Source organism: Triturus cristatus, chromosome 2_1, assembly GCF_964204655.1.
Source record: "Triturus cristatus chromosome 2_1, aTriCri1.1, whole genome shotgun sequence".
In the NCBI taxonomy this organism is placed as follows: domain Eukaryota; kingdom Metazoa; phylum Chordata; class Amphibia; order Caudata; family Salamandridae; genus Triturus; species Triturus cristatus.
Genome location: NC_140581.1, coordinates 919,301,923 through 919,314,849, shown reverse-complemented (window position 1 = coordinate 919,314,849; position 12,927 = coordinate 919,301,923). Strand labels below are relative to the sequence as shown.

Sequence of the window (12,927 nt, the reverse complement as noted above, 5' to 3'; positions counted from 1 at the left end):
ATTTAAACATGTATACGAACAGCACTACATTACATTAAATGGCATGTAACCTGTGGGATACTGTGCACAAGTGCTCGTGAAATGGTGACGACGCAAGTGACACGTGAGGAAGTATGTACAGCGACATGAAGGGGCGCAACAAAAAAACAGTTGGTGAAATTTACATTGTAGAGATACCCAAACCATAAATGTTACTATAGACCAGGGAACTCAAAATGGGTATCCTCAAAGAGATAGCGCCGTAAGTTTCGCTGTAAATGTTTATGGCGTTTCGGCCTGTTGAAATGTTTAGGCCATCATCAGGACCAGGTTAATCTTATTTTTAACACTGGTGTTGATCGCGACGTGAGTCCCATTTGTAGGCGTGCGGGGTCCTTAAATAGGTCAGGCTGAGTCAGGACGCTTGTATAGGCCTGGTGGAGTCAGACGAGGCTACGTTGGGAGGTCTCTGGAAGGGCGTCCAGAGAAGGTAAAAAAGTTACTGCAAGGATCCGCAGTAAGGAAACAGCTGCTGGGTGTGGTCGTTTGGATCAGACACGCAGTCATGGGGGAATAAATCAACGGTGTGACGAGCCGGCATCAGTCTGGCCCGAAGGTCGGCAGCGCCCTTTTCCTTAGACGAGCCGTGTCTAAAGAAAGGTGCGTGGCCACCATTAAAGTGAAAGCGTGGCATAGGGCGCTTTTATAATAGGAAGCATTTGTCAACTTGACAAATGCTTTTTTTTTTTTTTTAAAGCACCCCATTCTGCACTTTCATTGAAGGGAAAATGCGGCATGGGGCAGATTAAAAACAAAAGTGAATAAATACCACCCTCCCCCCTGCCCCCCCACCCCAAAAATGCAGCTGCGTTCAGTGCCAATAAACCAAAGGCTCGGCCGCCACTGTATGAGCGTTTCCGAGCTACTTAAAAAAAATAAAGCAATGGGGTAAGAGCATGTCCTGCCCTCAACAGCAGGCAGGAGAAAACCATTTAAGCAAATAGTGCTTGGAGGCTGTAATTAAAGCCTAGTGAGTAACGACACATGTAACTGGTTGTACTCCTGTGAGGTTACAAAATGAGACAAGGCGGTACTAAGGAGAGACTACTAAGCCTATTGACCGATGAAAAGCCATAGTTTCCAAAGGACAATGACGCAATCCAATGAAAAATGTGGGTGGGGCTTCACAAGTCCAGTGAAGGCCTCTCTGCCTTAGGCCACTCCGGCAGGGGTTGACTGCCTGCCTTGCTAATCCCACACTGTTACTGGAGGAAGTTGCTTCGGACTAAAGCTAATTGAGTGCAGAGGTATACAATTCTTGCTGCCTCGGCTGGTTTACAGTCACACTTGTAACAGCTGGGACTTGGATGCCAGATAAGTTCTTTAGGAGCAATCCTCTTGGTCAGGCTTACTACCTCTTTTAGAGCCCCACATATTACATTGGCTGCGGTTTCTTCACTGCTGTTTACTGGTGGATTAGCCAATTGAGGGCAATGACCAAACTTGTTTATTTAATGCTGCACTCTGACCCAACTGGTGATTGGAGTCTAAATCCTTGTGCAAAATATCCGACTATGCAGGACAACACAGTGAGCCAAGTTCATGCTTGATCATTTGTCGTGTGCCCAGGTTTGGTCTGATCCTCGGCATTCCACGGATTCCAGTGATCCCATAAGCCAATCCCCTCCTCGCTGGCCTACCCGCTCCTTCACCAATTGTATTTCAAGACATTGTCATTGTGGTTATGAAGTGTTCAAAAAGTTTTAATATGTTTTATAACTTTCAGGAAAATGTTTAGTCTGGGAAATTTGCAGTTTGCTCTAACCGCTTGTCTTTTTTTCCCCATGTAGGCAGAAATCGTGAAGAGGCTGAACGCTATCTGCGCGCAAGTGATTCCTTTCTTGTCCCAGGAGGTAAGGGCCCTTTTGTCAGCGTCAAACTAAGAGCTGCTGTTCAAATGGCACCGGGAAACCTTTTCTTGACGCTCCTGTCTGATTGCGTCAATACCGTGGTGAACCAGTTTAATTTTCTGTGGACATCACACATCTAGTTCCCAAAGCCACCTTAAAATTCAGTAGCATCAGATGTAAATGCACCTCTGTAATGGAACATTTACTAATGTACAAGGTAAGATCAATTTTAGAGTTACTGTGTTCCATGGAATTACGACTGTTCATCAAAATGACATTTCATAGTGTAGATCGGGAAATTGCCAGTAAAGGCTGAATGGGCCCACTGTTTGCTAACTGCAGGTATTTTAAATTTGGCACGTGTATCTTTATGGGATCTCTCATGGAGATGCTGCAAAAAGTAATCTATCTTGCACAGTTTATTTTGGTTGCTTGGAATTGACATAATATTAAATCTTAATTTTATAATATGATTACTTGGAAAAGATGTACTTGTTATTTTAAATGCTTTTCTGTTTGAAACCGAGTGCATTTCGAGGGGTGTCTTGGGGCCTCTAATGCAGGGGTCTGCAACCTTTTCTGTAATGAGAGAGTTCAGTGAAAATCATTGTGAGATACTAATAATGTGAGAGTTTTAATATTGACAACATTAGCCAGGATTACATCAGTGGTCACCATATGCAGGATTGCCAGCAGTGTTCACGTCAGTGCATCAGGCGCAGTTGCCAGCAGTAATGTAAACTTTGCCAGTGTGGCATGTCGCTACAAGGGTGATACATAAATGCCATAGTTACAATGCTTCTGGCGGCAAGTTCATAAAATTAGTAATAGGTCTGTCCAAGACCAGATAAGTTTTCATTCACTTCATGTCATTCAAATTCCAGTGTTAAATATATTTTGTAAATTCAAGCATTTTTCTCCAAACATCAGCTCAGGAACTCTGAAAATTCACACATTGTTTTCTTGAATAAAAACTTTTCAAATTTGGAATACATATATTAATTCAACCAAGCAAAAGCTTCTATTTTAGTAGGCGGGGCTGCACATAGGAGAGCTACTTACAGGTGGCTGGTGAGCTACCAGTTGCTCACTAGCTACTCATTGGTGAACCCTGCTCTAGTAAAACCAAGCCAAGCCAGCATTGTTGCTGGATTTATTTAGCACAGTAAATACAGCACAGAACTAATGTGGCTCATAATTGGCTCGTCTACGTAGGGGACGTGCTTCTGTTCACGACTTAAGTATGGCACTGGTGAAACGTTGGGCTTGGCTCCTTGTTTTTTCCAATGGACTCGATGTACGAACAGCTCACAAATGTTTTTGGGTAGATAAAATTTCTCTTACTGCAGAGAAGTAAGCCATGTTTGTGCGGATTTTCTTCTTCTGTGGATCACCCCATCCAGTACTAATTAATTCATGATTTGTCTGTTAGCTAACAAGACCTCCAGACTATGGTCTCCAGCTAGAGTAATGACATTCCACGTCTTATTTTAGACCTTGCGCTTCTCAAAGAAAATGTAACCATAATGGTCTGAGTTCAATGACTCCGACTGAACGTACATTTTTTTTTACTAATTCACAAAACAGATGATATTGTATGCCAGGAAAACCACGTCATGTGAACGAACAGACCTTTTATTTTTTAGGATACCTATTTCTCCATGCAGAGTTGTACATAGCTTTCATTTCCACGCTATGTGAAGGGTAGATGATTGTGCAAACACGTTTTAATTTCTTTGTTTATCTCCATTGGTGAAAACGTTTTTCCCGTGGAGAAAGCCCTATGACTATATCCCCACTGTAGGAAACTGGGTTTATGTTGCAGGAGCCCCCAATTTTCTGCCTAGTGTTTGTGCAACTTTGACTGCAGTGTACTGGGTTCCTGCTAACCAAGTCCCCAGTACCAGTGTTCTTTCCCTAAAAAAGGTTAAATTGTGTTCCCCAATTGGCAAAACCTTTAGCACCCTCTGTAGTTCCCTAGTCAATGTTACCTTGGGCCTGAGGTACTAACGAGAGTCCCTAAGGTCAGCAGCATGAATTCTGCCACTCTAAGGGACCCCTCACCAAGCACATGTAAGGCTGCCATTGCAGGCTACGTGTCTTGGTGCAGACAAAATGTGAAAACTCGACATTCCACACATAACTGTGTGCTATGTCCTTAACACTGCATGTAATATTTGTAAGTCACCCTTAAAAGCGGCCTGACAGCCCTATGACGGGGTGCTGAATATTACATGTGAGGGCATATCTGCATTAGCATATATGCCCCTGTGCTGGTCAGTCCTGTTACTGCCAGTACAAGTGACCAGGGAAGCAATCTTAAGACATGTGCTGGACACTAGTGAAAACGAGTTCCCCAGCTACATGGTAGCAAGCACTATATAAATGCAAACCTTTTTTCTATCCCTCTGCTATCCTTCCGAATCCAAATAACTGATTAACCTATCCACCAGTCAAATTACTTTCATATTTTCCTATACTAATTCAATACTAATCCTTTATGGGTTCCAGAGTAGTGTGCTACTCGCTGAAAAAGCACTTTAACACCCCATCAAGCGAATGTATATATATGTGTGTATGTGTATATATATATAATCTGTCCCTCTTCTACCCTTCTCAATCCAAATACCTGACTAACATATCCACCACTAAAATTACTTTCATATTTCACTATACTAATTCAACACTAATCCCTTAATGGGTTCCGGAGTAGCGTGCTACTCGCGAAGAAAGTGCTTCAACACCACATTAGGGGTAACGAGCAATATATAAATGCAAACCTTTTTCCCTCGTCTATCCCTCCGCTATCCTTCTCAATCCAAATAACTGACTAATATCCACCACTCAAATTACTTTCATATTTCACTGTACTAATTCACCACTAATCCTTTATGGGTTCCCGAGTAGCATGCTACTCGCCGAAAAAAGCACTTAGGTGCCTTGTCCGGGGTAGTAAGTGCTATATAAATGCAATTACAATACAATGATTTCTTCACTGAAAATAGGGATGTTTGGTATCAAGCATCTCGTATTGGTAAACCCACACTGATGCCCACGTCCGATTTACGAACACATGCATCCAGAGGGCACCTTAGGAGTGCCCCCTGAAAACCTACCAGACTGGTGTACTTGCTGACTGGTTTCTGCCAGCCTTCCACTCAAGGTGCTGTTCTAACCTGTTACGGTGAGAGCCTTTGCTCTCAGGAGACCAAGAAAAAAAGCCTGTCTGGGAAGAGGGTGTAATACTCCCTCCCTCAGGATAACCTGCTGATTAGCCTCCTTGGGCCGGTGAGCTTCAAAGAAGCTGCCTGCTTTGGAATGCAAATCTGGCTCCCCTCACAGGAGAGGAAGCCACCCCGCTGTCCAGAGCCCCTTTGGCACCTGGACAGACAGGGCAATTAGCTAGTCAGTTAGGCCTGCCACCTCCAGGTTAGTACCACCCCTAAGGTGGACTACTGTGAGGTGGACACGATTTGTCAGAAGTAGCCAGCTTTGTGGTGGCATACTTGGGAATTCTGGGACAGGGTTATGTAGCCCATTGGCAACTACTCTACACTCCCCTAATGCCCCATAATTCAGTATTTTTGGGGAACCCCTTGGACTCTATACACGGTATATCAGCTTATTGGTGCATCACATAAAGTGCCTGCTTCTTACACACATGAAATCTGGGTGTGATCAATTTCCCTTCACACCAAGAAGGGAGTTAATCTGAATTAAATCTCAGACCATTTCAGGGCAGAAAAGTGTTGAATACATCCACAGATTTGCAAGGAAGGCAACACCTTGTAATGGCAATTCCTCATCCCTTAGTGGGATTGTGTATATGCAGGAGTGAAACCAGTTAGGTGTCGGGAAACAATTTGTGAATTTCTTGATGGCGCAAATGAAGGAATTATCCAGCCATAAATCAAGTCCTACTGTTCACTAAAATATAACAATTCATCATATACGATTCATCTGTATGTTTCCCAGCTCCATACTCGAGTAGCTCTTGCAGTCAAGGTTTTTATTTCCATTCTTGGAATTGTCCTATCTTGATAATGGTATTAGTACACCTACAAATCCAAAAATGCTTAGGATGGGTGAGCTACTCAAGCATGGGACTGGAAAACTTCTGAGCTCTGGTAGAAAAATTTGAATTCCTTTTTTACTTTAACAATGATGCAACTCATACCCAAGTCATTTAAGCCACCTGGTCTTCGCTATTACCATTCATAATAGCCACTCTTTTCACTCCTGCCCGGACACATCACATTGTTAGTATTTTTTATCTGTTGGTAAAACGTGAGTAGCGTTGTCAGTTCTAGTTTTAAATATATATTAATGAATACATCTTCTGATCTGTAACCAAGACTGATAGGCATACATAATGTAAACCTGTGTCTTGGCACGCATTTATTACCAAAACCCAGATTGGTAAAATTGTGTTACAATCACCCTTTTATAAATTGTTATGGTGTCCATAGTTCCTCCCTCTCCAGTTGGCATCCTAGGAAAAGGAGTTGTGTTATGAGGCACATAATCTCTACATTCCTTGTGAATCTCTACATGGTTTTAGTCTCTTTAAGAACTACTGATGCCATCAATGCAAACTGGTTTTCTGCTAGGATGTGAAACCAAAGACAATGTTTTGGCATCTATAGCAATGGAAGATGAGGCCATTGACCAACAAAAGATTGGACTGTTCATTTGTTTCGTGGATATCACATCTGCATTCAATACTGTTAATAGGCAACTCTTCTATCAAGAATAGTCTAGATTGGGAATGTGTCAGAAGGTTTGAAGGCCATACAATTGCTGTACACTGACACATGGTTCCAAGTAAAGTTGGGGCACAATGACAATAACCAGCAATAGGGAGATGAACCGTAGGGGTGTGTTGCACCCCTACCGTTCAGCCTTCCACATCTGATGTGGGCAAAGCCAGATCATTCCCTCCAAATTTGGTGGACAATGTATGCGTTATGCATACAATATTATTAAACTGGACCACACAACTATTATCTTCCGGAGGTCTTTGGATGCCTGTGCAGATTGCAGTGCTCAAGATAGTAGACAAGTTAATTTGGATAAAACAAAGATTCTCTCATCTGGCTGCAAGCAGTTGGAATCGCTATACCGTTTGAGACATTTTTTAGCTCCCAGCGACCATGGTTTTGAATAGGCAGAAAGACAACGCAGTTGGAAATCAAAAAACCCTTATTTGGGGGAGTACTTTGAATAAGATCTATATGCAAGTTGCCTGCCCTGCTTATTTTTCTGACGATTTAATAGATTAAGGCAAAATGTTTAGCCCCTCGAGTAGTCGATGTGGCATTCAGTTTTCTATAAAAAAAAATGTTGTTTACTTGACTTATTCCTTTCTATTTTAAGTACTACTATCTTTAAACTTTCAAAACCCTCCCTCCAGGCCTGTATGTACATTTTATTTGGCCTCAGCAAGACTGCATTTGAACTTAAGGTCCAGCGTAAAACACATTTTTAGAGGTAGAATTGCTAATTAACACTGTCGGAGAGGGAGTCCTGTTTGAGAAGGAGTTTGTAATATCGATTGTGTGGACCCTGTAGATGGTACTTCTTTTTGGCATGCTTGGTGTCAGAATCAACCTAGACCATCCTTGGTTTTCAGACTTAAGTTAAGGATAGGCTTAGGGGGCATTGGGAAGATCTTAAATTGCATTGTGTACAAGAGCGAAGAGCTAATATGGGAAAAAAATGAACAAAGTTTACATTGGATTCACTCACACTTCTTTTGCTCTAAATGTACCCGAGTGTTTGGCCAAAACACATTAGACAAAATGTGTATTTTCGTCTGGACGTCTTACCTGTTAAAATGTTTCCTTTGGCCTGGTCCCATTCAACTTTGTATTGCAACTGTTGTAGACGTCGTAGGCTGAAGAGTAGACATTAGTCATCTTGTTTGTAAATATGCGTCTGTTGTGGCCAACTATTAGTTTGATTGCTATCAGAACTGAAAATTGTATTACATCGTGCTTTGCAGGTATTAATCTTTTTACAAGTAGGAAGACCAATTTTTGTGTTATGATAGCTAATATGGAGAAATTGCAGCATCTGTGCTATTAATGTCAATTGTAAATATTTTACTGCTGTTCCATATTGGGCCATGAGTAAGTGATGCGTACATTACCCTGCCGTCATAGTATAGCTCTGCCTTCACTTGCACACTTTTTTAGATCTATCTTAACCGAGCATATGCGCGGTATCTTGCAAGACCTTTTGTTACCTTACAGGGGTCGTAGAGCCTGCCTAGTGCTTACCTTTATTTGGCTTCTGAGTCACTCAGTTGCTTGCTTCTTATTTTTTAGCTTCTGTAGGTTTCCTTCCTCTTCGTATTTGCCCTTCCTCTAGAGGAACTACTTGCTTTTTCAGGCATTGTTATTTCTTTTTAGGTCAAGCCTGCGACAAAGCATACGCTCTCACTTGCAAGACGTATTGTTTACAATAAAATGATTGTATCCCACCCATTGCTTACAATGTGTTGCCTTCAGTGTCACTCTTTGCTTCCTCCCAATTGACAAAGTGTCACTTCATTCCTTTCTCTTGAGTGTGGACCAAACACAGATAGATTTAACATAATTAGCACCAGCCTGCTGCTCCTGACGGGATTGAGGTATTATTTCTTCTTCCTCCTCCACTTCGTGCATAGTGCTTCTTTCCGCTCCCACCCATCCTTTTTTCGTCTCGCTGCCCATCTGGTGCTCCCTTCCTCCTCCCTGCAGCTCCCTTTTTTGCTTTCCCCATGCCCCCTTTCTCCCGCCGTTCGTTATGGCTGCTCCCTCCCCCTCACTTCCCTTGTGTTGCTTTTCCCCTCTCATGTTGTTGCTGCTCCCACCCTCTTGCCCTCTTCCTGTTTTTTAAACATATTGAACAGCAGCGCGTGCTGCTGTGCAACATGGCTAAAAAAAAGCGCTATGATTCTGTGAACACTGGCCATGTCATAACTCTTTTTTTTTTTTGTTGACTTTAACCCATGTTGAACAACAGCGCTTTGACTCATCTTAGGCAAGACCTATTGCCTTTGCCAATGCTTGTTAATTTAAGCAGTCTAATTGAATGCATGTGTTTTTCAGCTGTTTCCCTGGTGCACTGCCCCCCCCCCGTATTCCTCCCTAGACTGTTGTGCATGTGGTTGCACCCTTCTCAACTTTGCATTGTCCATGTGCTTGCCCCAGTCCTTCCTGGCTATCTTCTGTTGTGTGTGTTCTTGCCCCAGCTCCTCTCACTCACCATCCAGTGCCCGTGTGCTTGCCCCTCCCCACCTAACTCACCCACCCTCCGTTGTCCGTGTGCCCCCCCCCGCTACCTTTTCTCCCGCCCTCCCTTCCTGTCACCTCAAGGAAATATACTCCCAAAAAAAAAAAAAATTTAAGCAATATGGTGCGGCCATTACTGATCTTTTTTTATTATTAAAGAGAAAACGTACATTGGGCTTGCTATATCGTAGCTCTTTTTTAATTTAGTTTAGCTGTGCTGCACAAAAAATATTGCCAAAGCCAGTAGCTCTCGTAGGTGAGACCTTCTGGGTTTGCCATTGCTTGTTAGATTGAGTAATTGATTCTAAAAAATGTAACGCCTTGGTTATCCTATAGTTTTAAAGGATGTTTTTGTTAACCAACCAAACTTTATTACTTACTAAAATGTACTCTTAATTTTCTTGTTTTTGTTGAAAGAAATGCCAAATAGTCTCAAGAATAGCAGCTTGAATAGCTTTGGGAAGGATGCAGGCAGGCGCAGGAAGGCCTGTGCATTAAAAAACTTTCGGCTAGGTAAATGCGTTTGTGGGAATGCATTCATTAGTCCCAGTGCAGACAAGGTTTACTGAACTAAGATTGGACAATCGAGGTCTTTTACCACTGGGGTCCTGGGTCTTAACCTTAAAATTGAACCCAAATCTGAGCTCCAAATATACCCCTTTAGCATTGACCGTAGGGGTAGCGAAGTTTATTTAGGAAGCTTACTCTGTAACTGGTGTCCGGTTTGACATTCTGAACTCTATAAACCAGTTAATTTGATCATCAATGTAACGTCCAGTCAATGTTTGTGTATAAAAAGGGAAAAAAAACTACTTTCTTTTTTTTTTAGTCACACACAACTAATACTGTACATAATGATTTCAGAAACAACAAATGAAACTGGACATTTCTAATATTCTTCAGCGATTACTCTGGAGGAGGGTCGCCAGTGCTGATTCTGTGGGACAACCTTGAAAGGCACTCCTTGTGTCTCACTCTCCCAGTTCGATTTTGGGGTTCCCACGTGGTAAGAGGGTAGTTTCCGGAAGTACACAGTGCGTGACCAGCTAGGTCATGGATCAGCTCTTGGGATTCTTCTGTCCTTGTTAGTATAGGCCTTGTTCCTCCTATTTCTGGCACAGTATCTTTCATTGTATTGTCAAACCAATCCTAGCGCAGGTCGTGCTAGCATGGTTTGGGCATTTCAGTTGGGCTGCAGTGCTTGTGGGTGTGCACTGCTCTGCCTCCGAAACACAGTACGCAATGACCGCTTCAAGCCCAGCCGACTGTTGTGCAGTTGGCATCCATGGCACCAGCACAAGGGTCAGGTGAGTGAAGGCAGCGCCGGTTGAGGCTGCAGTGGAGAAGCAGTGCTCATGCCTCCGCGAATTTTGTGGCTTGAGGGTCTTCCTCTCGTCCAGACTCAAAACCCACCACCCAAACAATTTAGTTGCCCATCCCAGGCCTCACCCTCGCAGAGCAGGTTCTTCCCTGGTTCATAGCGGTAGCCTTTGGCTTATACCACCTGGACTTCGTTCATGATTCCCTTTCTTCCAAGCAGTTTCTCCCTATTGCAAAGGCACCTGCAGTGCCCCTCCTGAGCAGTCTGCCAAAACAAAGATACTAGAGCAATGGAGGCTGTTCTCTTAACTTCCTGACAATATGTAGAGCAGTGTCTCGCAAATTCAATGGACATGAACCATGAGATCCTTTTAATGTAACTAAAGTATTGTGTGGTAGCGCACTGTTATTTATAGACAGCGCATTTTTCATTGAAAGGGTCACTTAATTTGCACAGACATATAGCTTTACTAATAAAACTAGATTACACACAAATGAGAATGTGTGGAAATCGTGTTTCAATGAAAATTATTTGTGCATCACCATGTAAGGTATCTTGCTTTGTTGTAATCCTATTAAAATGTTTGTTTCCATCACACTTCGGAATTACAAAAAAAGTGCTTCATTTTTGCTTTCCTCTCTGCTGAGTGTGTACAGTTCATTTACAGGTATTTGCATTTTGTTGAGTGGTTAAAAAAAAAAAAAAAGACTTCCTGTAGCCTTTCTTTTCACACTTCATGTACCCCAGGTAGATTGTCGCACAGTTCACTTAACTTTTCTTTGTCAGCTGCAAAGTGAGAGGAGTTTGGCAACACCAGTCCCACTGTTAAACATAAGCAGCAATTTGTCAGAAGACATAGCCTTACATTTGACCTTTGTCTTGATGTGCAGCAACTGTGACAAGATAAAGACATATTTTAAAGGCATCTTTGTTTACTGCTTGGATTTTCTCGACCTACCAAAAATAGGCTGGTGACCCACAGTTTGGGAAACACTGATCCAGAGAGTATCCCTTCCACTTATCTGTGATCCACGAAAGGGCAGAAGGCGTCTTTTTAGTTTCAAATGTGGTCTCGGTCTCCTCTCCTCCACACCCAAAATTAGGACTTGTTACAAAGTATTGCTGGAGTGTTCTGGAAGAGCCTTGAAATTCACATTTGGTGATTGGAGTCTTTTCGACCCGCCATCTTAGGCATCACTGGATGGCGCAGATGTCAAATAGATTCCAGTGAAGATGAGGCCCCATCTATCCCACACACTCCATCCATGAATCCTCCTTGAACCTGAAGGAGCACACATAAAACATCCACACTCCCAGCATGGGTAGGTGAAGAGTATGGTTGCAAGTGACTAGAAGACAAGTTTACAAAAAAGGTGATCGGAGTCAATAGGCAACTCTCTCTGTGCTCGTTATGTACACCCTGTCAGTAGCTTCACTTGGTAATGGGGGTGCATATTATGTGCATTCATTCATATCACAATAGCTTCCTGCGCACAGGCTTGTTTTCATATGAGCTGAAGGTAGCAGGCAAAAATCTACAGTTTCTATGATGAACTCAAGGAAGGGGTGTATGCTCTCTCAAGCCCTGCAGGTGACCTTGGTAAGTCCCAATTGCTGAATTTGGTGTGTTAATTTATCTTTTTTTGGGTCATCTACATGTCAGTTCAACCAGTTAACCCTGATAAAGAATAAAAGCGTCCTTGAAATAATGTTCACGTCTAGCTTTGTCCTATTAGCAAACCAGTGGGCCTCACCTGTGGGTCCTAATTGGCTTTGCCAATGCATTTCGGCACTATACAATTTTGTAGGTGGACATGTGCATAGATCCTTACATAAACGCACACCTATAAAATGATGCGGGAACAATGTTTTTCCTTATCTGACATGGATTGATTAAAAAAAAATATATTAATAGTGAATGTAGGACGAAGGTGCATTTTAATGCAAAGGGGCTGGCAAAAATGTGCTGCCTAGTCCTTGTTTGAGGGAGCATTGGAGAGTTGGTGCTGGAGGGGAAAGCAGCACACAAGGGAGAGCAACCCAGGCTGGTGAGAGAAGCGCACACGTGAGAAAGCAACACTGAGCATAGGGAGGAGCGAGTTTGGTGGGTTGAAAAGCACGAGAGGGACCATGCAACACGAGGGAGACAACAGTACGGAGAACTGCGGTGGCCATTTGCCATGAGCTGAGAAGCACATCAGAAAGACATGAAAAACACAGCGACTCATGGAGTGCTTAAGCAAAGAGAAAAACTGATGTTTCCTAAAAGTAAGCAGTGGAGGGATACAAGTCAGCCAGGCCAAAAAAAACAAATAATGGTAAAGATACTATTCCATACTATTCCCCTGGAGGCAGACAAACATAAGATGAAGCAACATGTGCAAGGAAAGCCATCAAATGACAAGTACACAAATGAGTGATGTTAATACCAACCAATAGT

The 12,927-nt window shown here is 42.7% G+C and overlaps 1 protein-coding gene across 4 annotated transcripts in view; it reads left to right on the top strand.

Moving 5' to 3' along the window:
• The window catches only part of LOC146866097 (transducin-like enhancer protein 4), a 281,559-nt gene that overhangs the window by 63,675 nt on the left and 204,957 nt on the right, over window positions 1-12,927 (top strand). For all 4 annotated transcript variants that reach the window (XM_085633258.1, XM_085633240.1, XM_085633250.1 and 1 more), the window contains exon 5: window positions 1,830-1,892. In XM_085633258.1, the coding sequence (XP_085489384.1) occupies window positions 1,830-1,892 (63 nt within the window). The remainder of the gene's footprint in view (window positions 1-1,829; window positions 1,893-12,927) is intronic.